The sequence below is a fragment of the Acinonyx jubatus genome, chromosome C1, assembly GCF_027475565.1.
Source record: "Acinonyx jubatus isolate Ajub_Pintada_27869175 chromosome C1, VMU_Ajub_asm_v1.0, whole genome shotgun sequence".
Classification (NCBI taxonomy): domain Eukaryota; kingdom Metazoa; phylum Chordata; class Mammalia; order Carnivora; family Felidae; genus Acinonyx; species Acinonyx jubatus.
Window position 1 is genome coordinate 64,294,506 of NC_069381.1, and position 27,747 is coordinate 64,322,252.

Here is a 27,747-nt window from a genome sequence, read left to right on the forward strand (position 1 = left end):
TCCTTCCACTTTTCTCTATCACCACTCTCTTGGGAGTTCAAGACGAAAGCCAAGAAAAAGACAGCCACAGCCAGACGAAGTGGTCCCCGGACTGCTGCCCTATGGTCTCAGCAACAAAGGAAAATTTGGTCAAAAGTCATGCTTTCGTTGAAGACAAGGTGGTGGCTCGGCGTGCGGGTTAGAAGCCAGGACTGCAAGAGCCGCTGAGAGAAGTGAGCCCCAGGGCCAACAGGCTGTGGGTAGTGGGGAGCCGGCTCCAGCCTGTCTGTGAATCCCATTCCAACATCACTCCTTACCCACCGGGGAGGCCGCCTCCCGTGTCCGGTCCCTGCCGGGAGGTGGAGGCCAGAACTCCGGTGAGAGGCTCGGCGACCCAGACTCGGGCGACCGGCAGGTTCTGGCGGAAAGTTGGCAGCCGCCGCCCCTCTCCAGTCTCCCTCCTCGACACTCCACCCCCCTCCGGGCGCTACGGCGGAGGTGGGGGTTGGGGGAACTGGCCTGGTGTTCTGGAACAGCTGCAGCCGGCGCTGGGCCCGCCTGGAATGCGGGAACAGGCTGCGCACCAGGACTTTTATGGAAACTTGCTGCTGGAGGCGGCGGCGGCGGCCAGAGGGCTCCCAGCGGCCGGAGCGGCGGCGGCAGCGGCCGGAGCGCCCAGACCCCTGCCCGCACCCAGGCGCAGGACGCGCACAGCCTCTCCGCGCGCGAGGAGGACACTCGCTGCTCGTCGGCTCCGGGCGGGTGAGAGCAGTCGGGGGACGTGGGGCGGGGGCGGCGGACACGGAGGTGTCGGGTCCCCCGCGGGGGCGGGGGCTGCGGGAAGACGCGCCCCGCCGCCGGGCTGAGCCGCAGCCCCCTGAGCACGCGGGGCTGCGGCCAGCTGTGGCTGCGCGCCCGGCCCGGCCCGAGGGAGCCGCGTCCTGCGGACTCGGCGGGGTGCCGGCCCGGGTCTGCGCCTCTGGCGGCGCGAGCCGGCCTTGGGCTCTGGCGGCGGTTTCCTCGGCCCCGCTCCCCTGCTTTCAGCTCCGCCCGTACCCTGTCGGCACGGAACTCGGGTGCTCGGGTGCCTTCCCTACTCCTGCAGGGAACGGCCCTCCGCGAGCGCAGTGGGTGCCAGTCCCCTCGCTCTTCCCTCGGGGTCCAAGCAGGCTCCAAGTTCAGTGGCGTCCCCCCCACCCACCACGTGCCCCCGGAGCGGTCTCCGTCTCCGCCAGCGATGCCTGCTTTTTTTTTAAGAGAAATCCTTTCTGGTGCGTCCCTGCGAAGGTTGGGGAGTAATATGTGATTTACAGCCCATCAGCTACCCCCTCCCTCCAAAGTATTTTCTGGAGGCTATTTTGTCCGAGGTGGGATGTTGGGGTTGCGCAACTACAGTGGGAAGTTGGAGTGGAGTGCGTAATGTGGTCACCTCTGTAGACCTCCCTTGTCCTCTCTTTTTTGGAAACGCCACGCCGTTCCAACTGTTTGTAAACTGTGAAACGCTCTACAGTGCTAAGAATTTACTGGCATTTGTAAAGAAAATAACGAAGTTGAGAGGTTATGATTATCGCAGTGGCTTCGAGACTTTCATTTTATATTTATTTGAGGACCATAACGCGAAACAAAGAGAGCTGGGGGGAGGGTGCGGTGGAGAGCGAGCGAGAACAAGGTAAAAATAGCATAAGGGTATGTCCTAACAAAATGTCTGTCCTTGGGAAAGAGGCAGGTAGAAAAAATGAAGTAAGCCATGAGAAATAGTTCCATGAGCAAAGCCATGGGAGCATCATTCATCAGCTAAATTTTGTTAATGAATTTGTGTAACGGGCCCATTGGCCTGCGAGTCACAGCATAACTATGTGTTGGGTAGTACGATTAGTAAACCTGAGTATTTATTCCCTCTTAGTCACACGTCATTAAGTGAACCACATTATTCCCACCGCCCCCCCCCCCCTTACAGGTTGGATTACTGCCATAAGAAAACTCAAAATACACTAAGTCTTTGAAATTCTTCTGAGTTTTGAGGTGTGCCAAGGTGGAAAATGCATAATTAATCAAACTGAGGGACAGTTGTTTTTTTGAGATATGTTTAGTATAAATGAACTTTGATTATTTAATACAACTAGTTATGATTCTTCCTCACAGCTGTTAGTCCTCTTTTTTTGAAGATCTTTTATACTTTGGAATAATTTAAAGAAAAATGTGGGAAATTGTGTGTTTTATCTACAACTCCCTTAAGGAGCCCTAAGCAAAAACTACAACAAATTTTTTTTAAATCCGGTTTCCCTCAAATTGGCAAAATTCGATTCACACTTCAAAATCCCTTTTCAGCTGAATGTAGTGAAGAGCCATTTTTCTTGTTCACCTTCAATGGAATCTGTGCTATTTTTGAAAATTTGATATGTAAGACTGATCATTGTCAAAATGTGTGTCATCTCGAGATGACTATATTTAGCATCAACAAAGGAATGCGTTATCTAGGCTTTTGAACAGTATTTTTCCCCTGAAATTACACTTGAAGTATTTAGGTTAGGGTTCCATTTGTGAACAGAATGAAAACTGAGTATGTATATTTGGAAGAGATTGGGGATTTAGATTGCTTCGAACCCAAGTGACCTGAGATGACATACTTCTTCATTTAGGAAAAAAGGATAAAACTTACCGTTATCTTCAAAACACCCTAAAGGCAAATAAAAGTATTGTTTAAATAAAAGCACATGCCTCTAAGAAGGAAAACAATGAAGTAAATGTAGAAAAGTATGTAGTAGGTGGGCAGATGTCTAAACATTTTTATGGGAGAGAGGACGCAGTATATTTTAGTATGTAAGGCATATACACACAAAATATCTTGGTAGCTGTTTTATAATTTAGAGGGAAAATGACCTACAGCATTCTTAACAATTTCACATAGTTTTGTTCTTACTTAATCAATTTGTGGTCTATATCACCTGTGTAGGTTTTTTCATGTTCTCTTCTGGTTTTATAATTGGAAAATTACATATTATTTATATACACTTGGAATTGTTCTATTTTCTTTTTCTATTTAAGTATTCAGTGCATAGTTTGGCTGGACTTAACCATAGCGTAGACCTTCTACACGTTGTGATGAGTGGATTTTTACCCTGAAATCCAACTTATTTAACTTCTAGTAAAATTTGTGGGTTTTTTGTTCTAAACTTAATATAACCATATTTATGGTTAAAAATTATCAAGAATGGAGGGGCACCTGGGTGGCTCAGTATGTTAAGCTTCCGACTTCGGCTCAGGTCATGATCTCACCGTTGGTGGGTTCGAGCCCCACATCGGGCTTTGCTCTGACAGCACGGAGCCTGCTTTGGATTCTCTGTCTCCCCCTGTCTGTGCCCCTCTCCCACTCGTTCTCTGTCAAAAATAATGTAACGTTAAAAAATATCAGGAATGGAAAAGGGGACCTTCAAAATGTGACACATGTATTGTTAGCATTTTGATGTATTTCCTTTTTCTATCAGTAGCGTTTTTTTTCTCCCTGCCCCTCCTTTTTTTTTTTTTTTTTTTTTTTTTCTTGTCATCGCCTCCCTTTTCCTGTCAGATTAGAAGACAGATTGGAGCTCCCTGGGCCACGTTTTAAGGTTGGTGAAATTTGACTTCCACCTTCCTTTCTGTGCCTCTTTCTTGTCCTTTCCTCCCCTTTGACTGGGCCTCCGCCTTTCAGGCTAAACTAGGCCTCCCTTTGTCCCTCCATTTTCTTAGTGCTGCCTGTTCATTTAGATCAGGGGCCACAAATTGGCAGCCAGAAGCCACTTACAGCCACAAACAGGCTTAAAAAATAAAACCTGGATTTCCAGCCTCTTGAAAAATTGGAGGATGTTGGCAAAACTGGGTCCTTTCTGCACCACAACAATACCCTGGGACAAGTAGTTGCTTCCCCCTCAGGGTACACAGGCTGCTTTTGACATTGTCTCCTCCATTCCCTGTTGTTTTACAACCAGTCCTCATTCACTTACGTTAACTGTCAATTAACACTATGTAACATTGACTTCCACTACTTTTACATTGCCTGACCCTAGACGCTTGAGTATGCTTGAGTCTTCTGACCTAAGTATGAGGGCAAGTCTGAAGCTATGATATGATGGGAAGTCTGGACCTGACATTAGGAATCCGGACTTTAAGTGTAGATATATTTTGGTTAGCAATCCTTCTCTTAAATAATGTGATCGTAGGAATGAGAAGAACAGGTTAACATTCACTGACACTAATTGCTAGTATCAATTTGAGCTGGAAGGGGCAATGTATTGATAGCTAAAATGAGTAAAAAGATTTTAAGTGGTGGGATTTCAGAAAGCATAGGGTAGGTATTTCTGGGAACTCTTAAATAATCTTAATCCCTTCCCCTCCTGGAAATGTTTAGGAGAGTTTTTTGACCCCTAGAGATTGGCCATAAAGGGGAGTTAATTACTGTTCCTCTTCTGTCTTTCCATCCTCCCCTTCTTTGTAGGCAGGGCCTGGGGCTGCCCCTTCCCAGCTGTGTCCTTCATTTGAAAGGCCATTTCCACTTGCAGAGAAGGTGAGGAAGCCCATTCTCCTCCAGAGATTACCACATCCATGTGCTTTGGAAGCCAACTTCTGGTTTTTCAAGAGACCTAGTTTAATGTAAATACAGTCCATTTTACTTCGTTTTCTATTCATTCATGCATGCATTCTTACCAGCAGCCTTCTTTTGGGAGATGTTAATCATAAGTTTTATTTGGGTTGACTTTGGATTAGACAATTTTCCTGTTCTCTTTGTCATTCATTCACTCCTCCAAATATGAGTTGAGTTTGTACTGTGTGTCCTAGTTGTATGAGATGCTAAAGATAAAGAATAGAGTAGAGCAGGGGCACCAGGGTGGCTCAGTCGGTTGAATATCTGACTTTGGCTCAGGTCACGATCTCACGTTTGTGAGTTTAAGCCCTGTGTTGGGATCTGTGCTGACAGCTCAGAGCCTGGAACCTGCTTCAGATTCTGTGTCTGTCTCTCTCTCTGCCCCTCCCCTGCTCATGCTCTGTCTGTCAAAAATAAATAAACATTAAAAAAAAAAAAGAATAGAGCAGCATTCTTGCTTTTAAGGGTACTCCTAGCACAGTGATTGCCCTCTGAAAACTATCAAATACAGTCATATGAGTGCAAAGTATTATACTTTATTAATAGAGAAGAATGTCAAGGCAGGTTGAAAATAAGATTCTTTGTCACTAGTGAGGAATTGTTTATATTGGTAGGAAGAAAAAAAATCTATTTCTAACAGATAAAATAGGATCTAATTTAACATTTTTGAATTGTGACAAGGCTTATCACAGGTTTTATAGTATTTTTAAAGTGTAAAGTTATCATCTTTACTAAAGAAATGTAATAAAGTTGTATTTTGTAAATGTTTTTTATTTGAGAGAGAGAGAGAGAGAGAGAGAGAGAGCGCGTGAGGGCGCACAAGCAAGAGCGGAACAGAGAGAGAGGGAGACAGAGGATCCGAAGCGGGCTCTATGGTCCCGATGAGGGGCTCAAACTCATGAACCATGAGATCATGACCTGAGCCTAAGTCAGATGCTTAACTGACTGAGCCACCCAGGTGCCCCAAGTTCTATTGTATTTAAGTATATATTTCTGGTGAAGTGAAAAATGATAAAATTTAGGCTCACATTTTATGAAGCTCAAAACAATGTTGTTTGTTCTAAAGACTGTAAAGGGATAGATTTTAACATTAATTGTAGTATATAGTTAAGTGTTCTAAAACCTTCTTAAAATTTGAGACAAATAATTTACTTGAGTTTAATGAAATGCAGATTTAAAGCTGTCAGTCGTGACAATTCTGTTCCTTGAGAAAGGAGATAACACATTAACACAATGTAACCATTATAATAAATGATAGCTAAAATTTAAAATTCTTTTCTTAAGGAGTACCTGGGTGGCTCAGTTGGTTGAGCATCTGACTCTTGGTTTTGGCTCAGGTCATGATCTTGTGGTTCATGGGTTTGAGCCCTGGGTCAGCCTCTGCACTGACAGATCAGAGCCTGCTTGGGATTCTCTCTCTCTTCCTCTCTCCCTGCCCCTCCCCTGCTTGTGCGCTCGCTCTCTCTCTCTCTCTCTCTCTGAAAATAAATGAATAAACTTAAAAAAAGTATTTTCTTGATTCCTGCATTATTTGCTATGTTGAAATATTTTAATTGAATATCTAAAAAAGTCAAGGAAAATTAATTTAGAAAACATAGAGGTCAAGCATAGATCCAATGAAATTCTAGAATAGAAACATCAGCATGAATATTTTTAGATCTGATGTACTTAATATTATATTCTACTATGAGATTTACATATTGTCTCACAGCTTGAGCTTCATACCTTAATACTCAACCTGGAAATTATTTTATAACAGCTCCAAATTATACTCTATTCTTGAAACACATTTTATCAGGCTATTAAGTCATTTTCAAAAGTGTCTTAAAGCCTGTCTCACTAATTGCTGTACCTGTTGATACCAATATTAGTATTACCCATCCAGCATATTATGTATATAAATATATATATGTGTATATATTTATATATATATATATATATATATATACACATATATTTCACATACTTTAAAATTAGATAAAAATGGAGAATGATAAAATAAGTAATGGAGTAACAGTCAAGAAACCTGCAGCTGAACATTTGCAACCTCAGATAAGTCACTGAGTCTCTGTGCCTCTTTTTCTGTATGATAAGTGAAGGGATTGGACTAAACGGTCTTTCAATTAGCAATAATTGTGCTTCGGATAACCCTCATTGGCTACGATCCTGCCACTGCACAAAGCTGATCTTTAAAGTCTTTGTATAATGAGCTCTAAAAATCCTGATTCTTTTTTTTTTTAATACTTATTTTTTTATTTTGAGAGAGAGAGCATGCACACAGGAGTGAGTGCAGGGGGGAGGGGGGGAGAGAGAGAGAGAGAGAAAGAGAGAATGAATATCCCAAGCAGACTCCGTCCATGCTGTCAACAGGGGGCTCGATCACACTCACTGTGAGATCATGGCCTGAGCCAAAATCCAGATTCGGATGCTTAACCCACTGAGCCACCCAGGATTAAAATCCATGTCATTCTGACAGGTAGTAAAACCTATTTAAAACTGAGCTCATTTTCTGACTCCTTAAACGTATTTTCAGATTTAATCTCAATTAATGGTAACTCTGTCTACTCATTTGCTCAAACTAGAAACTTCGAGCTAATTCTTCACAGTATTCCTTGCCTCTCCTCTCCCTCTCCAAATCTAAGTGGCCAAAGCTCTTGCAGTAGCGGCCCCACTACAAGGTAAGTTCCCTGGAAGCAGGGACTTTGTCTTTTGGTTCACTTTCATCTCTCACAGCCTAGGACAGTGCCTGGCATATAGTAGGAGCTTAATGAACACGTATTAAATAAGGGCATGAATGGGTCACTATGTCCTGTCAGTTCCACTGCTAAAATGTCTCTTCCAGTTTTTGATTTGTAATGCCACTGTCTTAATTCAGGTGTTCTCTTGCCGGGACCACTGTATTTGTCCTCTTCCGTGTACCTCAATTTTCTGCATGGCTGTCAGAGTGCTTTTTCTTTCTAGACTATGTATCCAATTCACATTCTTGCTTTAAAACAATCCCTTTCTAGATCCTCATTGCCTATAGGATCAAGTCTAAACTTTCTTAATATGACATTTAGGAATGTTCCCAGTCTGTGCCCTGCCTGTTTTTCTAGTTTCACCATATATTTGCTGGGTAACTTATAGTTCCCCAAATTTGCAACAGGTCATCAGGCAATTGGTGTTTTTGTTCTTGTTGCTTCTTTTGTCTGAATGTGTGAAATCCTATTTATTTATCTTCTCCTATTTCTCTTTCAAGGTCTAAATCAAATGTCCCTATCTCTGTGTAATGTTCCTTAGTCCCAAGCCCCTCCTTTATCCCACCATTGTCTTTTCCACAACTTTTCCATGTTTCTACAGTCCTGTGTATATACTGCTATTATAGCACTTAATATGTTGTGCATTAACTAGTTGTGGTCCCATCTATTTCTTCCAACAAAGCTATTTGATTTCAAAGGCTGTTTCATACAGCCTTTGCCAGGCATAGTGTCTAGTATCCCATTGCCAGGCATAATGTCTAGTACAAAGTACGTTCTCCTTCTCACAAAAATACTGTATCGTTAATACAGACCATATATGTCAAATTCGGAGAAAAATGCAACCCTTTTGATAAATCCTATCATTATATGCTATAGGCTATGGTAGTATTGTGATACTCCCTCTGAAACCTATGATGAATACTTAGCTGTCTTAATTTAACATGAATGATTAATATGCTAGACTGGCATCATTAAATCCCTTCATCATCCCAGCCTTCTTTATTATGACCAAGCTCTTGTTGATGAGCTGCATGTTTAACCTTGTCCTTTAGTGTTTTCTCTCTACTCATTCTTGATAACAATTCATCTGGCTTGCCTGAGATCTTTAACACAACAGTGCAGCGAGGCTGAATTGTTGTGTTGCTGCTGCCCCCTTAAGGTGGCCAAAGACACTGCATTGCCTGAGCAAGCGGAAGAAAAGTCACTTAATAGATTAGATTAGGAAAAGACTAAGATTCCAAAAATCCATTGGTATTCAGGTTACTAAGTATAGGAATTAAGTTATTAAAACAACTTCATTTAGCATTCTAAAACAGTGAGGGGGTACTCAGTCCAACTACTCCCTTTGTAGAAAGAACTAACGTGAGTTGATAGAACATTCTTTCCTGTAATTCAACAAATCTCAGAATGTGGTTTTAGAATTCCTGGGAATATCCAACACCCTTTAGGGGCCCATAAAGTTCTTCCTTTTTCAATTATGCATCTGTATGAGGCCATATCTTTATTTTTATTTTTTGAGGCCATATCTTTAATACTTCAATCAAAACAACATGTCACAATAGTTCAAATGCAGAAGAAGGTATGAGAATGTACCTTTTATTAAGCCAGAATTAGAGATGTGCAAAAAATGTAAAACAATGCCACTCTTACTATTTTTATTCTGAAAAATAGTTACTGTCATAAAATGTGTGTGTTGATATGTAATGGGTTTGTTATTATTTGAAAGGACTCTCTTGGGAAGACTTTGAAGTAACCAGTCCAAAAAAATTGTAAGTTCTTATTTGATGACATTATTAATAAAATTAAGTTACATATATAAATAAAATGTAAGGATTTTTTTAATGTTTATTTTTGAGAGACAGAGCATGAGCAAGAGAGGGGCAGAACGAGAGGGAGACACAGAATCTGAAGCAGGCTCCCGGCTCTGACCTGTCAGCACAGAGCCCAATATGGGGCTCTGACCTCAACGCGAGATTGTGAACTGAGTGGACATCAGATGCTTACCCTCTTAACTGACTGAGCCACCCAGGTGCCCCAAATATAAGGATTTTTTTTAAGCTACAGTACATCGCAGGAAAGACCTGGAGCCTCTACACTGAACAAAGGATGAGAGTAGAGGGTTTTAATTTTCAATATTTTAAATATCTATAGATAAAATCCATACAGAAGCTCTCTAAGGCTTCTCAATAATAGATCCAGACATTAGTCCTAAACTCAAAAAGTTCTAAAACCACTCCTCTAATTTATAGCCTTTCTTCTACTGGAGGCATTTTTCTTTAACATCAGAAAACTTATTTTTATATGCGTTCCCACACTTTCAGATGTTATTTAAATGAATCATTTTCTAACTAAAATTGTTAGCCTTGTTATATCGGTAATTAGCTTTCATCCCATCTACACTGTGAGCTCCATAAAAAGATAGATTTTATTCATCTTTGTATATGTAGTGCCTTACACTGCATCTAGCACATTGCAGAAAGATGTTCAATAACTTTTTAAACAAAAAATATTTTAATGTTTATTTATTATTGAGAAAGAGACAGAGCATGAGCATAGGAGGGGCAGAGAGAGGGGGAGACACAGAATCCGAAGCAGGCTCCAGGGTCCAAGCTGTCAGCACAGAGCCCGGCACAGGGCTCGAACTCATAAACCATGAGATCATGACCTGAGCTGGGGCCAGAAGCTTAACCGACTGAGCCACGCAGGCACCCCAGAAAGATGTTCAATAACTTTCTTGAGCGAATGAATATTCATTTCAGCTAATTCCATCTTTTCCCATTTATTTGTAATTCTATCACACTCATAACCTCTAAATCTAGGAAATAACATGTGTAAACCACCTACTGTGTGGCCCCATAATAGGGATTCAGTTGTTAGTTTCGGCTCTTCTCCTTCATTCAGTGTAGAGACTCCAAGTCTTTCCTGCGATGTATTGTAGCTTTAAAAAAATCCTTACATTTTATTTGTATATGTAACTTAATTTTATTAATGATTTAATCAACTGAGAATGCACTGATTTTCTTTAAGTAGTTACTTTAAAGTCTTCCCGAGAGAGAATAAAAGGCAAGTGTTATTCTGGGCCTAATTCTGAGGGAACAGGAGGATGTACTCTGTGGTGCCTAGGATGTAGTGATTTCAGCTGAAGTAGGGTTTAAAACATCAGAAAAGTGTCATCACTTATGTGTCATGCTGCACTGGTATAACAAATAAACAGATTTTGTATTGCTGAGGACAATGGAAAAAGCAGGTGATTTTTGAAGGTTTTTGATGGTTATGTGAGAGTGCATTATATTAGTCTAATTTTGCAGATGTCTGCAATGTTTTATAATAAAAAGTTAAAGTAGATTAGACTGATATTTCTTAGATGTGTGTGTGTGTGTGGGGGGGTGTTTAACAATATAAAAAATTTAAAAGTTTAAATGCCAGATACACCTAGAAACCTAAGCACATTTAGAGGTGTCAGAGACTGAAGGAGAGCAAACATTCATGCTTAGTTAGGGCTTAGTGGAGAAAATCACCATTTCTATTATGATTAGTTTGGGAAAATACTTCATTGGTTAAAAAAAAAATGTGGTTTAAGAATTGTCTTGGAAGGGAGTGCCTGGGTGGCTCAGTCAGTGAGTGTCAGACTCTTGATTTCTGCTTGGGTCATGATCCTGGGGTTGTGGGATTGAACCCTGTGTCGGGCTCCACGCTGAATGTGGAGCCTGCTTGGAATTCTCTCTCTCCCTCTGCCCCTCTCCCCTGCTCTCTTCCTCTCAAAAAAAAAAAAAAAATCATCTTGGAAGGGGGTGCCTGGCACCTGACTGGCTCAGTCAGGAGGAGCGTGTGACTCTTGATCTCAGGGTTGTGAGTTCGAGCCCCGCGTTGGGTATAGAAATTTTATCTTGGAGGTGGAAATAGGCTATTGACTAAATTTGTTAGGTGGGAGGTTGAAGGAATGGGAAAAGATAAGGGAAACCAGGTCTGAGGAAGCCTGCAGAAGACCTACAGACCCAGATGAGAATTTTAATTCTGATCTGTGATGCACTATGCAGGTAATGTTCTCAGAGCTGGAGTGACAGACCAGAGTTAAGGAGCACAGAGGGGCAGGGGATGCAGTAGTTGAGGAGGCAGCCTGGTGAGCCTGATGAAAACACAAAGAATGGCAAACTGTTATCCTATTATAAATCAAAGGAATCATGGCTAGAAGCTACTACAGAACATTTTAAACCTCATTTTACTAATAATGTATACTTAAAATCATTATTCTGATAATATGTATCAGTTAAGAACTTTAAAGAAACCACATTAAAAGAGCTTCCCTGTAGAAACTGAGGTAACTTTATGTACTCACCACACTTGAATTCTAGTACCTCTTGAAAAAATTTGATAATTCAAAAATGTTTATCAGGTTTCTGAGGAAGGGAAAACTGTTAAAGTGAGTACTTTGAATTTTGTAGGTTTTTTTAATTTATCCATTTTGAAAGAGAGAGAGTAGGTGAGGGGCAGAGAGAGAGAGAATCCCAAGCAGGCCCTGTGTCACCAGCACAGAGCCCGACAGGGGGCTCAAACCCACCAACTGAGATCATGACCTGAGTTAAAGAGTTGAATGCCCAATTGATGGAACCACCCAGGCACCCCTCATTTTGTAGGCTTATTAAAATGACAGTGATACATGTGAATACTAAATATATGAATACTTTTAGCTACGTAATTATATGTAGTTAAAGGAGGGCCTGGGGTCTCTGCTCTAAATAAAACTGCAAATTCCACATGAGTTTTTTAAAAATATTTTTTATTTTTGAAAGAGGGAGAGCATGTATGCACACGAGAGAGGGAGGGGCAGACGGGGTAGGAGACAGAGGATGTGAAGTGGGCTTTGCGCTGTCAGCACAGAACCCGATGCAGGGCTTGAACTCATGAATAGTGAGATCATGACTGGAGCTGAAGTCAAATGCTCAACTAACTGAGACACCCCAAATTCCACACAAGTTTATAGGCTAGTAGGGGAAATGTTGACTAATAGCATATTAAAAGCATGAAAGTGGGAGGCAATAATCAATGAGTCTAAGATTGAGTGGATATTTGGAATATGACAGTATGTTCCCAAAAGATTAATTTGAAAATCTTCTGGAAATGTCCAAGAGCAGATTTTAAAATAAGTACAGATAGTTCATTAAGAAAATAAGAGTTGGGTCAAAGGGATGGGATGTTTTAGACTTCTCAGTTTTGATGATTACTACATGTATATTGAAAATCTTTCCATGATGCCTTTTGGAGTTTATTTTACATTATAATTTCTTATTTATAGGCATTGAGGTAGGCACTGGAAAGGAACCAATCCACGGTAATCTGGGAAAGGAGCATAAAGTCTATCAGATGTGCAGGTCGAAGTCTGGGTGGAATTAAGAGAAGTGCAAAAAGTAGTCTGAGAATAGAAGTCATTATCTTAGGCATCTGACTGGAAGGTTGGGTATGGTGTATGCTTCCTTTCAATTCTGTATCAGATGATTGATGTTAGAACCCCACCTGTGTTTGTAGATAGTAAAGCAGACTGGACCATTAAAAATCCTGTTCCAAGGCTTTTGTTGAAAGTTTTGGCCAAGAGACTATTAACAGCATGAAAATTGGGAGAACGTCTATCTATTCAATGTTGTATTTCTCAATACTTAGTAGAGTGCCTGGCACGTAGCAGATGCTTAATAAGTATTTGTGTAATAAATAGTGTATTCTATTTATATTGTATTCCATTATCGTATAATGAAAGTCATAATGATAGTGATGAGAACAGTAATCTTTAACTGTTTATAAAGTGCTTCACCTTGGAGTTGGCAGGATTTACCTATCAGCAAACAATTATTATGTAGGTCTATGCTGGGCAAATGCCATGGGCTATGGATACAGTAGTGCATAAATTACAGTCTCTACTGTCAAAGAGCTCACATTCTAGTAGAAGAGGTATTCAAGAAAGTTCATTACCATACATTGTGGTAAATGATACAGTCAATGTAAGTATGGAGGTGATATGGAAACACACACAGAAGCACGTAATCCAGTCTTATGGAGTCGAGGAAAACTTCCTGGAGAAAAGTGACTAAGTACTAAAGGATGAGTAGGAGTTAGCTAAGAGGTAAGGGAATGGGCAGAACATTAAGCCAAGGGAGGTAGCTGTGCAAAGGCTTGAGGTGTGTCAATATTTCAGTGTGAGTGATAGGGTGGGAGGAAGGTGTGACAGAGATGAAGCTAACGAGGCAATTTAAAGGGCCAAAGTGTATCACTGAAGGAAAAGTTTAGAGTAAGAAGAAAAGGGCAAAGACTGAAACATGGGCAAACAACACCGAAGAGGTGGAGAGAGGCAGAGAAGTCCTCAGAGGAGACAGAAGGAATGGTTAGAGACACGAAAGAACAGGGAGAGAATGGTGTCATGGAGCTGAGTGAAAAGGATTTCAGAATGAAGGAGTGGCTGAGAATGTCAGGTGTAGTAGTGACATTCTGAAGGAGAGAACTGTACATTTTATGGGCAATATAATGAGAAATATAATGAGAAAATGAGAAAAGCATTATTCCTATTTTATATATATTCTATATATCAACTTCAGTTTATATACAACTGTATATAATATTAATTTTATAATATATAACTTATGTTATATATAACATCTATAATTATAACTTACATAAATATATAAAAACTTATAAATATAACATATAATTATATAATTTATATATAATATATACATATTATATATATAGTTTTATATAAACTGAAATTGAGAGAAGTAAACTGGTTTGCCCAAGACCATACATCTAATAAACAACCCAAACAGAAACCCTAGTAGAAGTTTTCTGGTTCTAACTCCAGTCTTCCTCCATCATCACAGTCTTCTTAATGTGCTTAGAAAATCAACAATTAACTGAGAAGTTGTCATCAGAATATATTTATAATCCTGAATATTTTGCTACAAAATCCTTAAACAACAAAAGCTCTAGTAGAATATTTTGAAGACTTCAAAATATATTTGTATTACCCTTTTATTAAATGTAAAAATACACAGGTTTGCAAATTTTTGTATGAGAGAGTGTTTATGAAAAATTATGACAAGATTGAATTTGTATATGTAACTTTAAAAACTGAAGTGTAAATAACATACAGTGTTATTTTAGTTTCAGGTATACAACATACTGATTCAACAATTCTATTCATTACTCAGTGCTTGCCATGATAAGTGTAGTCACCATCTGTCACCATACAATGTTATACGGTATTATTTATTATATTCCCTATGCATTGCTTTTCGTCTCTGTGACTTAGTTATTTTATAACTGGGAGTTTGTACTTCTTAATTCCCTTTATGTATTTGGCCCATCCTTCCATCCGCCTTCCCTCTGGCAACCACTGGTTCTCTCCTTTTAAGAGTTTATTGGAGGGGCGCCTGGGTGTCTTGGTTGAGCATCCGACTTCGGCTCAGGTCATGACCTCACAGTTCCTGAGTTCGAGCCCCGCGTTGGGCTCTGTGCTGACAGCTCAGAGCCTGGAGCCTGCTTCGGATTCTGTGTCTTCCTCTCTCTCTGCCCCTAACCCACTCGCATTCTGTCTCTGTCTCTCTCAAAAATAAATAAACATTAAAAAAAAAATAAAAGAGTTTATTGGATTTGTGTCCTTACTCGTTTGTTTTTTAGGTTCTACATATAAATGAAATCATAAGCTATTTGTCTTTCTCTGACTTATTTCACTTAGTATAATATCCTGTAAACTCATCCATGTTGTTGCAGATGGCAAGATGTCATTCTTTATGTTTGAGCAATATATTGTGTGTGTGTGTGTGTATCTTCACATCTTTATCCATTCATCCATTGATGAATACTTAGGCTGCTTCCATATCTTGGCTATTGTAAATAATGCTGCAATAAACATAGGGGTGAATATGTCATTTTGAATTAGTGTTTTTGTTTTCTTTGGATTAAATACCCAGTAGTGGAGTTACTAGTTCATATGGCAATTCTGTTTTTAACTTCTCTGAGGAACCTCCATACCATTTTTCCACAGTGGCTGCACCAATTTCCAATTCCACCAACAGTGTATTAGGGTTCTGTTTTCTCTACTTCCCTGTCAACACTTGTTTTTTTTTTTTTTTTGTCCTTTTGATACTTAGTCATTCTGACTGGTGTGAGGGTATATCTCACTGTGGTTTTGATTTGTATTTCCCTGATGATTAGTGATGTTGAACATCTTTTCATATGTCTGTTGACCCTCTGTACATCTTCTTTGAAAAAAAAGTCTATTTGGGTCTTCTGCCCATCTTTCAATTAGATTGTTTTTGTTTTGTTTGGTGTTGAGTTGTAGAAATTCTTTATATATTTTGAATTTTTTATTACGTTTCTTTATTTTTGAGAGGCAGAGAGAGACAGAGCATGACTGGGGGAGGGGCAGAGAGAGAGGGAGACACAGAATCCGAAGCAGGCTCCAGGCTCTGAGCTGTCAGCACAGAGCCCGATGTGGGGCTCGAACTCAGGAACTGTGAGATCATGACCTGAGCGGAAGTCGGATGCTTAACCGACTGAGCCAACCAGGCTCTCCTGTTCTTTGTATATTTTGGACATTAACCTCTTATCAGATATCTCATTTGTAAATATCTTCTCCCATTCAGCAGGTTGCCTTTCTGTTTTGTTGATGGTTTCCTTTGCTGTGTTTCCTTTGTTATTTTCGTGTTGTCCCAATAGTTTATTTTTGCTATGGTTTCCCTTGCCTGAGGAGGCATATCCATAAATATGTTGTTAAGGGAGATGTCCAAGAGATTACTGCTTGTGTTTTCTTCCAGGAGTTTTATGGTTTCAGGTCTCACATTTAGGTCTTCAATCCATTTTGAGTTTATTTTTGTGTGTGGTGTAAGAAAGTCCAGTTTTATTCTTTCGCATGTAGCTGTCAGTCCCAACACCATTTATTGAAAAGACTGTCTTTTCCCCATTGTATAATCTTGCCTCCTTTGTTGTAAATTAATTGACCATGTAAGTGTGGCTTTATTTCTGGGCTCTCCTGTTGATTCACATGTCTCTTTTTGTGCCGGTACCATGCTATTTTGATTACCACAGCTTTGTAGTATATCTTGAAATCTGGGATTGTGATACCTCCATCTTTGTTCCTCTTTCTCAAGATTGCTTTGGCTATTTGAGGTCTTTTGTGGTTCCATACAAATTTTAGAACTATTTTTTCTAGCTCTGTGAAAAATACTATTGGGTATCTTTTTATTAATTTTTTTTTCAACGTTTATTTATTTTTGGGACAGAGAGAGACAGAGCATGAACGGGCGAGGGGCAGAGAGAGAGGGAGACACAGAATCGGAAACAGGCTCCAGACTCTGAGCCATCAGCCCAGAGCCCGACGCAGGGCTCAAACTCACGGACTGCGAAATCATGACCTGAGCCGAAGTCGGACGCTTAACCGACTGCGCCACCCAGGCGCCCCGACTTTTTAAAAAAGATATTTATTTCTGAGAGAGCGTGAGCAGGGGAGGGACAGAGAGGCAGGGAGAGAGAATCCTAAGCGGGCTCTTGGCTGACAGTAGACAGCCCAACGCAGGGCTTGAACCCAAGAACTAGGAGATCATAACCCAAGCTGAAGTCAGGCACTTAATCAAATGAGCCACCCAAGTACTCCTGCTTGGTGTCTTGAGAGAGACTGCATTAAATCTGTAGATTGCTTTGGGTATGTTTTGGATGTTATAATGATATTAATTCTTCCAATGCATGAGCATGATACATCTTTCCATTTGTTTGTGTTGTCCTCTATTTCTTTCATCAATGTCTTACAGTTTTCAGAGTTTTCACCATACTGAAAAATTAACCTCTGGGTTAAATTTATTCCTAGGTATTTTATTCTCTTTGGTGCAATTTTAAATGGGATTGTTTTCTTAATTTTTCTGCTACTTCATTATTAGTGTATAGAAATGCAACAGATTTCTGTATATTAATGGTCTGGAATTTTTATATCATAATACACATTGCACCACATAATTAAGATCATTTGCATATTAAGCAGCTATAATTTAGTCTAAGACGTGGTCTCTAGTTGGCTGATATATGAGAGGGAGGCAGTTTGGGCAGAGTCGTAGGTCATTATGCCCTTGAAGGAAGGGCATGAGTAGTTAGGGTATTGTGGAGTGAGGGTGCAGAGGGGGTGGTAGGAGACAGGAAGGAGAGGATTTAAGGAAACTGAAAACTTTCAGCTGCAATTTAGAGAGCATGATGATTCATTCCTTGACTTAAATGTCAGTACTGTTGACTCCCTTCCACAGGAATGTCCTTGATGGATTTATGGTTCAGTGTTGAGATTCACTAAAATGTGTGATATTCAAATAATTTTTGAACATTTCAGTGTCCATGTCATGACTTTGTTGGAACATATATACTTTAAAAAGCCTTTATAAAACCAGAATTCTCACTGTCATTATACAATTAAGAGGGAATTTGGCTTAATCTAGGAGTACTGTTAGATAATGTTCTGTTAGATAAATTCAGAAGCCTTCTATACTCTTGACAGTTGAGCAGAATTTTGGGAAAGGTCAGTGTGTTCCTTAAGACAATGCCATACATGTGAATATTGTTACTTGATTCTTCACTGTCATTAATTACAACAATAGAAGTGCTACCTGCATGTTGCTGACTTGGGCACTTTGAAAATCAGAGAAAACAGGGGCGCCTGGGTGGCTCAGTCGGTTGCGTGTCCAACTTCAGCTCAGGTCACGATCTCACGGTCTGTGAGTTCGAGCCCCGCGTCGGGCTCTGGGCTGATGGCTCAGAGCCTGGAGCCTGCTTCGGATTCTGTGTCTCCCTCTCTCTCTGCCCCTCCCCCGTTCATGCTCTGTCTCTGTCTCAAAAATAAATAAACGTTAAAAAAAAAATTAAAGAAAAAAAGAAAATCAGAGAAAACAGCACCTGACTTTATCACATGTGAATGAATTCACTAAATGAATTCTAAAACACAGCCAGCTGAGATAACTGCATTTCATTCAGTATTTGAGAATCATTTAATAACCTAACTCTGTGTTCTCCTTAATGCCAAGTAATTCTAAGAGAATAATTGCTAGCACATATTTATTTTTTAAAACTTTTTTTTTAATGTTTATTTCTGAGACAGAGCATGAGTGGGGGAGGGGCAGAGAGAGAGGGAAATGCAGAATCCAAAGCAGGCTCCAGGCTCTGAGCTGTCAGCACAGAGCCGGACGCAGAGCTCAAACTCATGAGCTGTGAGATCATGACCTGAGCCAAAGTTGGACGCTCAACTGACTGAGACACCCAGGTGCCCCCATATTAGTTTACAAGGAAATAAACTTCCTTAAATAAAAACTGTGCTCACGTGGGACAAAATACCCTGTTCTACTGCCCGTTCCCGGCTAAAAACTACAATTTCACTAAATGTAGAGAATACTTTCAGTCATGTCTTTTGAGCTTCCAATATATTTCTGCTGCTCAGAATTATGGTTCTCAAATAATTCGATTAAAGGATCTTTTGATTACACTAGTCGGTTAGGCATTATAAGCTGGTTGGTATTCCCCTTGCCCCACCACACATGCCAGTTGCACTGTTTTTTTGGCATCAGTATAATACAGTAAGAATGTAGACCCCGTAGTCGAACTGCCTGCTTTTATCCTGTGTCCAACACCACTCATTAGTTGTGTGGTCTTAAACAGGTTACTTAACTTTTTTTTTGTTTAATGTTTATTTTTGAGAGTGTGCATGTATGTGCGTGAAGTGGGGGAGGGGCAAGGAGAGGGTGGAACAGGATCTAAAGCAGGTTTTGTGCTGACAGCAGAGAGCCCAGTGTGGGAGTGGGACGCAGAGCCCAAACTCATGAACTGTGAGATCATGCCCCAAGCCCAACTCGTAGGCTTAACCAACTGAGCCACCCAGGAGCCCCCTTGGTTACTTAACTTTCTAAGTCTTTGTTTTTCTTAAAAAAATTTTTTAATGTTTATTCTTGAAAGAGAGGGAGAAAGAGCATGAGTGGGGGAGGGGCAGAAAGAGGGAGAGACACAGAATCCGAAGCAGGCTCCAGGCTCCAAACTGTCAACACAGAGCCTGACATGGGGTTCAAACCGTGGGAACCAGAAGATCATGACCTGAGCTGAAGTCGGATGCTTAACCCACTGAGCCACCCACATGCCCCTAGGTCTCTGTTTTTCCATCTGTAACAATTTACAGACTTCACATCTGTAAACTCAAAATACATTATTCTCATCTTAATATTTTAAGAATTTAAAATTACTGGGCTTGGAAATTTTGAGAGAGAGCTTGTTAATAATCTTTACCGTAAAGGGCTATTGAGGGGATTAAATGAAATAATGCTTGTTAAACACTTGGCACATTACCTGGCACACAATAAAGGCTCCATAAATGTTAGCTTGGATTATTATCATTCATATGTGATCAAAGGATGTGTTAGTGAAATAGTTGTTTTCTTTTTAGTATTTTTTTTAGGTTTATTTATTCTCAGAGACAGGGAGACAGCATGAGCAGGGGAGGAGCAGACAGAGAGGGAGACACAGAATCCAAAGCAGGCACCAGGTTCTGAACTGTCAGCACAGAGCCCAATGTGGGGCTCGAACTCACAGACTGTGAAATCATGACCTGAGCCAAAGTCGGACACTTAACCGACTGAGCCACCCAGGTGCCCCGAGATAACTGGTTTTAATAAGACATTACAATCAATGACTGTGGAACAGAGTTCTTTCTTGTGAAGTCAATGAACCTAACATAGTCAAATTCATACCTTTAACTTTAGCACAGAAAGACAACTGAGTTAGCAATTGGAATGTAATATTGTTTCTACCAGGAATTAAAAAAATTCCTTTAAAAAATTATAAAGGAATCCAATAGATATTTGCCTGCTTGATTTTGAATTTTTTCTCTGAATTTTTTTCATATCTCTATAAAACTAGAGATATGAGTCCTATTGGTTTGTAACCTACATCTTGAAAGACAATTCTATAAGACAAAAAGCTAACAAACTTAGTTTGCTACAACTTTTTTATCCTCAAAATGCAGAACAGAGCAAACTCAGCAAAAGATTGTCTGCTCATATTTTAATTAAAAAAAGTTAAAGTTAGTACTATTCAAATTTTCACAGACTTTCAGAATGAGAGCTCAGGGTACTGAAATGACATTTAAAAAACGATTTTAACTGGTTTTACTCATATTAAATTTAAAAATTAAACTTATTTTATTCTGAATCTATAAATAAGTCAAGATATAATTTGAAGATTTAAAAAAAAATTAGATGAAGAAGCTAGCTGATTCATTTATTCTCCAGGACTACTCTTGACAGGGTAATTTTTCACTGTCACCAAACGACAGAATTTTCTTTCATTTTGCCACAAAAAAAGGCTCCTTCAAGTTCCCTCTGGCCAATTAATCCAGCTAAATTTATCAATTTATGTGAGATTGCTCAAAGTTTCCTCATACCCTTTGGTATTAATTACTCTTTTAGATTACACAAATAATATATTAATATATGCTAATTGGCAGGGAAATGTACGTTTTTACTGAAGAGGATAAAAAGGATAGGGAGACCATGAGTGATGAAATCAATCAAAATTTTTGATACCTACTAATGTTAGGTATTCTAGAATTTTTTACATATGTTATCTAATCCTAACCAGGAAGCACAGAATTGAAATTTGGATTTAGATCTGATTATCAAATTGTTGTAATCAAAGTATGAGGTGATAAAGGCTTGTATTATGAGGACAATGGAAATAGTGAAGTAATATATAAGAACAAATTTGAAAGAAACAATCACAAATCTTGACAGTCTATCATAATTTAGGAGATCTAAAAGAAGAATGAACCAGAAATAACTCTAAGGTTTGAGAAGCTATGAGAATGAAGGATAAGTTCTCTTGGTTATACAAGAAGAAATATCTAATAGGTAACTCTAGATATGATAGAGTGACTCAGGTAAGAGATCAAGACTAGAACTACTGGTTAGTTTTATCTCAGGCACATAGAATTAGATTACTCACAAACCTTGGTAATGACAGATAGTCATGTACTGCCTGCTTTTATTAGGAAAGTACTGTTAATAATGTAATAAGCACCCACAGACCCACTAAACAACAAAAGTTAGGACCTTGTTAATAATTACATGGAATCATGCCCCATCTACCTTCATCATATTGTCTTCTCCCAGAGAGAAAACTTTAGTCCCCAAATGGCTTCACTGGAAAGTTCTTGCAAACATTTAAGAAAAAATTATATAGGGGCACTTGGTGGCTTAGTTGGTTAAGTGTCTGACACTTAATTTCAGCTCAGGTCATGATCTCAGTTCATGAGATTGAGCCCCTCATTGGGCTCTGCACTGATAGCATGGAGCCTGCTTGGGATTCTCTCTCTCTCTCTCTCTCTCTCTCTCTCTCTCTCTCTCTCTCTCTCCTCTCTCTTTCTCTGATACTCCCCCACTCACATTCTCTTTCTCTCAAACATAAATAAACATTTTTAAAAAAAGAAAAAAATGATATCAGTTCTACATTAGATCTTACAGAAAATTAAGACAAAATAATTCCCAACTCATTCTATGAGAGCAGTATTATTATTAACAAAAGCAGATGTTACAAAAAAATAAAACTACACACCAATATCGTCCCATAAACATGGATGGAAAACTTCTTAACAAAATTTTATCAAATTGAATTTATCAGTATGTTAAAAGGATAATGCATCAGACCAAATGCAGTTTCTCCTAGGAATGTAAAGTTGATTTAACATTTGAAAATAAATTAACGTAGCTTACTATAACGAAAATCAAACATAAGATTATCTCAATAGATACAGAAAAGACATTTTATTAAATCCAACATCCATTCCTAAAATTACTCTAGCACAATAAGAATAGAAAGGAACTTAATCTCATACAGGACATCTAAGAAAAATCTGTAGCTAAAATCATTTAATGGTGAAAGACTAAACATTTTTCCCCCTAAGGTCAGGAACAAGGCAAATATGTCTGCTCTCCCTACTTCTATTTGACTTTGTACTGAAGGTTCTATCCAGAACCTTCAGGCCAAAAAAGGAAATAAAAGACATACAGGGTATAAGGGAAAAAGTTGAAATGCGTTCATAGATGATATAGTCATCTATGTAGAAAATCAAATGGAATCTATAAAAACAACCCAATGGAACTAATAAGTTACTTTGGCCAGGTAGCAGGATAGAAGATGAGAATACAAAAATAAATTATATTTCTATATACCAGCAACAAATGATCATCAATTGAAATCTAAAAAATAAAATCATTTACAATAGCATCAACAAATACAGAAGTATTTACAGATTTTTATGTGAATACAAAGGACCTAGAATAGTCAAAACAAGTTTGAAAAGGAACAAAGTTGGGGTTACACTAATTTTTTCAAGGCTCATGATAAAGTACACTAATCAAGAATATGACATGGTGACTGGAGTTAAAAAAAAAAATACTGTGGTATTGGCATCAGGAGAGAGAGACTGATGGAACAGAATGGAGGGTCCAGAAATAGACCCACCATAGTCAATTGATTTTTGACAAAAATGCAAAAGCATTTCATCAGAGAGATATGTTTTTTTTAATAAGTGGTCCTGGAAAAATTGTTTATCTGCAAAAAAGTGAACTTTTGCAATATACAAAAATCAACCCAAAATGGATAAAAGACCTAAATGCAAAACCTAAAACTATAAACCTCTTAGAAGTAAATATGGGATAAGTTCTTTGTGATTGTGGGTTAAGCCAGTACAACACCAAAAGTACACACTATAAAAGAAAAAGATGATAAAATAGATTTTATCAAAATGAAGTTTCTGCTCTTCAAAAGACATTGTTAGGAAAATGAAAAGACAAGCCAAAGACTGGGAGAATATCTTTTCAAATCATACATCTGATATAGGTCTTATATCCAGAATATGTAAAGTACTTTCAAAAGTTAATGGAAAATAAATAACCCAGTAACAAAATGGGCAAAAGATTTGAACAGATACTTCTACCAAAGAATATTTGTAGGTAGAAAAGAAACATATGAAAAGATGTTCAATAGCATTAATTATTAGGGAAATGTAAATTAAAACCATAATGTGATGTCACTACACACCTTTAGAATGTCTAAAAGTTAGAAGACCCATACCAAGTGCTGGTGAGGCTATAGAGAAAGTATAAGTCTCATATACTGTTGGTGTGAAGACAAAATGGTACAATCACTTAGAAAACAGTTTGTCAGTTTCTTAAAAAGTTAAACATACATCTACCATAAGGTCTAGCCATTATACTTTATTTACTCAAAAAAGTATATGTTCATACAAAAGTTTACACATGAATATTCATAACAGCTTCATTGTAATAGTAACTGCAAACAGCCCAATGTCCAGTAACAAATGAATGGTGGTATATTCAACAAACTGTGGTATTCAACCAATTCAATAGATTGTGATATATTCATACAATGGAATAATATTTAGTACTAAAAAGGAATGAACTATTGATGATCCAACTATTGATGGATGAATCTCAAAATATGCTGGATAAAGGGGCCTGATAAAATGGTACATACTATCTGATTCCATTTATAGAAAATTGAATCTTTGGTGACCAAAAATATACCTGCCTGGGGATGTGGGTGGGAGAAGCAAGAAAAGGGGGGAGTTAAGGGATCTGAGAAAACTTTTGGGGGTAATGTTTATATTATCTTGGTTGTGGTGATGGTGTCACAGGTACATACATATGTGAACTTATCAAACTGTGCACTTTAAAAAATTTTTTCTTTTAAGTTTATTTTGAGAGAGACAGAGACAGCATGAGTGGGGGAAAGGCCGAGAGAGAGGGAGACAGAGAAGCCCAAGCTGGCTCTGTGCTGTCAGTGCAGAGTCTGATGTGGGGCTCAATCCCACAAACCATGAGATCATGACCTGAGCCGAAACCAACTGACCCACCCAGGCACCCCCAAACTGTGCACTTTTTTTTTAACGTTTATTTATTTTTGAGACAGAGAGAGACAGAGCATGAACTGGGGAGGGTCAGAGAGAGAGGGAGACACAGAATCTGAAACAGGCTCCAGGCTCTGAGCTGTCAGCACAGAGCCCGACGCGGGGCTCGAACTCACAGACCGCGAGATCAGGACCCGAGCCGAAGTCGGCTGCTTAACCGACTGAGCCACCCAGGCGCCCCTGCACTTTTTAAAAGCGTAGTTTTTTTGTATGTCAGTGATACCGTAGTAAAGCTATTAAAAATTTTTTACCAATAGATAAAATTCTAAAAGTTACTCAAATAGTTCAGAAGTAGTCAGGGAAAGAGTAATAGAGGAAGAAAAAAAGGGGCAAACAAGAAACAAATAGTAAAATGGTAATCTTAAGTCCATTTATAAAAATAATTACATTAAATGTTAATGGACTAAACATTGCAATTAAAAGATATCATAATTGGGGTGCCTGGGTGGCCCAGTCGGTTAAGCATCTAACTTTGGCTCAGATCTTGATCTCACTATTCGTGGGTTTGACCCTGGCGTCGGGCTCTGTGCTGACAGCTTGGAGCCTGGAGCCTGCTTCAGATTCTGTGTCTCACTCTCTCTCTCTCTCTGCCCCTCCCCTGCTCTCTCTCAAAAATAAACATTAAAAAAATTTTTTTTTTAAATCAGAATTGATTTTTCTTTTTTTAAAAAAATTTTTTTTTCAACGTTTTTTATTTATTTTTGGGACAGAGACAGAGCATGAACGGGGGAGGGGCAGGGAGAGAGGCAGACAGAATCGGAAACAGGCTCCAGGCTCTGAGCCATCAGCCCAGAGCCCGACGCGGGGCTGGAACCCACGGACCGCGAGATCGTGACCTGGCTGAAGTCGGACGCTTAACCGACTGCACCACCCAGGCGCCCCTGGAATTGATTTTTCAAAACAAGGTCCAATTATATGCTGTGTCCAAGAGATGCAGTGTACATATAAAATAATAAGTTGAAAGTAAATAGCTAGAAAATTATATACATCATACAGACTAAACTTAAGAAAGTTGGTGCAGCTATTTTAATATCAGATAAGTTCAAGACAATGAGATAAAAAGGAAATTTTGTACTGATGAGTCAATTCAAAAAGATGTTATAATCATAATGCATATGCACTTAAGAGGTTGAAATTACACGAAAAAAATGACATAATTAAAGGAAGAATCCTTTATTAGACAATCCCACATACCTGAAGACTGATAGAATAACTGGGCCACCAAAAAAAAAAGACACAGAAGATCTCAATAACACGATAAACCACCTTGACCTAGTTGATACTTACAGAGTAATACACCCAGTAACTGTCAAACACAAATTCTTTGCAAGTACACTTGATACATTCACCAAGCTATTCTGGGCCATAAATTTACAAGGATCTTTTAATACTATGCACCTTGTACCCTCTTTTACCCTGAATCTTGGGCAAAGAAGCTGAAGGTTATCACAATTTATTACTGGCCTGGATTGTGTCAGTATTTTTTGAGGAGCAATTAACATGCTGTTTCTGTTTACAAAAATACATAGAATATGAAAAATTAAGTCATTAAAAATTCTTATACAATACGAATGTATTTTTTCAGGTGCAAAAATATACAAAGCTCCATAATCACCCTGAGACCACATAGAGCAAACATGAATGATATTTCCCAAAAGGCTGAGGTAAGTCTCAAACCTTTAAAAAAAAAAAAAGGTGGGGGAAAACATAGGATTGACTGTAGAACTGCTTAAAGGGCAGTTGCTTTGTGGAAAGGTCATACCCAGACGTTCATAATGACATAGTGTCAAGATATAAAATGTAAGAGCTAAAATTCACAGGCCGGTCTTGGGCCCAGTGTTTTCATTTGGATTCTAATCTTGGAAGCGTAATTATTAAATCTGTAAATGATAGTGAAATGCAAGTGATGGCTAACATCTTGAATAGAATTTTAATACCTTGATAAATCTTACAAGTTATTTTTTAGTATTAAAAAAAAAAACACCCAGATTTGACATATACTCTTAGGAGAAAGCAATAAAATCACTCTCGGGTAAAGCTCCGTCCTAGCTACTTCTCCCAACAGCTGCAGTAAAATTTCTCTTAGTCTTTTTCTGGTTCTTGGCTGTAGTTTCTGAGAGTTGTAGTAAGAAGAGCTCAGTTGCTGACACCCCAACATTATGAAGTTTAAAAAACCTTAAATGGCCAATGGCACCATAAGAAAATAATAGAGGGGCTGGGTATGCCACAGATTAATAAGTAACTTGTCATTATTACTAGGATAATGGGTTTGCTGTTCTGAGGCACTGATGTTTTATTTACTGAAACGTCTTCCGGTGATCAGCTTAATTTTCAAAATGATGAAAATAATTTGCGCTCCTGGTTTTAGAGTGGAGGGAAATCTTTTCTCCAGTCTTTTACTAGACCCCTCCTTTTCCAGGGGAATCTCTTTTGCCATCCTAGAGCTCAGCCTACTTGGAGTGAGTGATACAGCCTTTTTACACATTTTTAATGTTGGTTTACAGAAGTTCTAGATGGACAGTACAGCAGTAGTAACAGCATACAAATCACTGCTTTGTACAAAGAACCTGGAGCACATGGGTACTAAAGGGCTGCCCTTCAGTTTTACTTCTATTTGATATGGAAACAAGCAAGAGCGTTGACATATGAATAAGGCTATAAACTTTAAAGCCTGAACTTTTGCTTTATTTTCACCGTCACCTAATTTATTGAAACGAGTCCTGGTGTCTTTTAAGTAAGAGATGTAAAATCTGAATCTTTAATAATGGTGTGGGAAAATAAAGTACAGGTTGTTTTAAATTAGAATCCAGTATTCAGTTTTTATATTTTGCTAGCCTTCGCACCTACAAAGTGGAACTCCTGTATATTAATGAAGTTTTTACTCTGTTTTCTATAATTTCATTTTTCATAATTAGACTTTAGAAAATAATCAGATTCTGATTGTACAAATATTTCAAACTCATTTGTTTTCTGTTTCAGTAAGTATTTCTTATATTGCTTATGCTGATCTATCTTTACCTGATTTCTTCCTATCTTATTTTTTTTTTAACTTTCTTCTCTTTATTTTCTTCTAACGAAGATTCTGCTTTCTTCATCTAAACCTGTCCCAAAAACCTATGTGCCAAAACTTGGCAAGGGTGATGTAAAGGATAAGTTTGAAGCCATGCAGAGAGCCAGGGAAGAAAGAAATCAAAGGAGATCTAGAGATGAAAAGCAAAGAAGAAAAGAACAATATATTAGAGAGAGAGAATGGAACAGGAGAAAGCAGGAGGTTATTTTATTTTATTTTATTCTTGTGCAAAATTCATTTTCATCGTTTTAATTTATGCTTTATTCACATTAACCATATTTTATATTAAATATAACAAATAATTTTCTGTATTTGTCAGTTAATTTCAAACTTTGCATATAATATAGTCTAAATT

At 38.8% G+C, this 27,747-nt stretch overlaps 2 protein-coding genes and 1 pseudogene across 7 annotated transcripts in view; 1 reads left to right on the forward strand and 2 right to left on the reverse strand.

Annotated features, from left to right (window-relative positions):
* Window positions 1–285: 285 nt before the first annotated feature.
* LOC128313899 (uncharacterized) lies at window positions 286–27,406 on the reverse strand. The gene is made up of 2 exons (XM_053214297.1): window positions 25,908–27,406; window positions 286–741 (listed from the first exon to the last, which is right to left on the reverse strand). The coding sequence occupies exons 1-2, from the start codon at window positions 25,959–25,961 to the stop codon at window positions 286–288; spliced, it is 510 nt and encodes a 169-aa protein (XP_053070272.1). The 5' UTR covers window positions 25,962–27,406.
* Window positions 610–27,747, forward strand: part of NEXN (nexilin F-actin binding protein) — a 50,853-nt gene continuing 23,715 nt past the window's right edge. For 4 of the 6 annotated variants that reach the window (XM_027058815.2, XM_027058814.2, XM_027058819.2 and 1 more), the window contains exons 1-3: window positions 610–741; window positions 25,908–25,986; window positions 27,402–27,593. In XM_027058815.2, the coding sequence (XP_026914616.1) occupies window positions 25,960–25,986; window positions 27,402–27,593 (219 nt within the window). In that variant the 5' untranslated portion in view covers window positions 610–741; window positions 25,908–25,959. The remainder of the gene's footprint in view (window positions 742–25,907; window positions 25,987–27,401; window positions 27,594–27,747) is intronic. The other 2 variants (XM_027058818.2, XM_027058817.2) reach the window with 1 other exon arrangement.
* Window positions 6,713–6,781, reverse strand: LOC113599719 (uncharacterized; annotated as a pseudogene).

Bases quoted from the DNA above. Each gene is read 5' to 3' on its own strand.
- LOC128313899 (XM_053214297.1), bottom strand. From the start codon at position 25,961: ATGTTTGCTCTATGTGGTCTCAGGGTGATTATGGAGCTTTGTATATTT. The intron at 742-25,907 runs CTGAAAAAATAC...GACTGCTCTCAC, and splicing joins AGCTTTGTATATTTTTGCAC to CCGCCCGGAGCCGACGAGCA.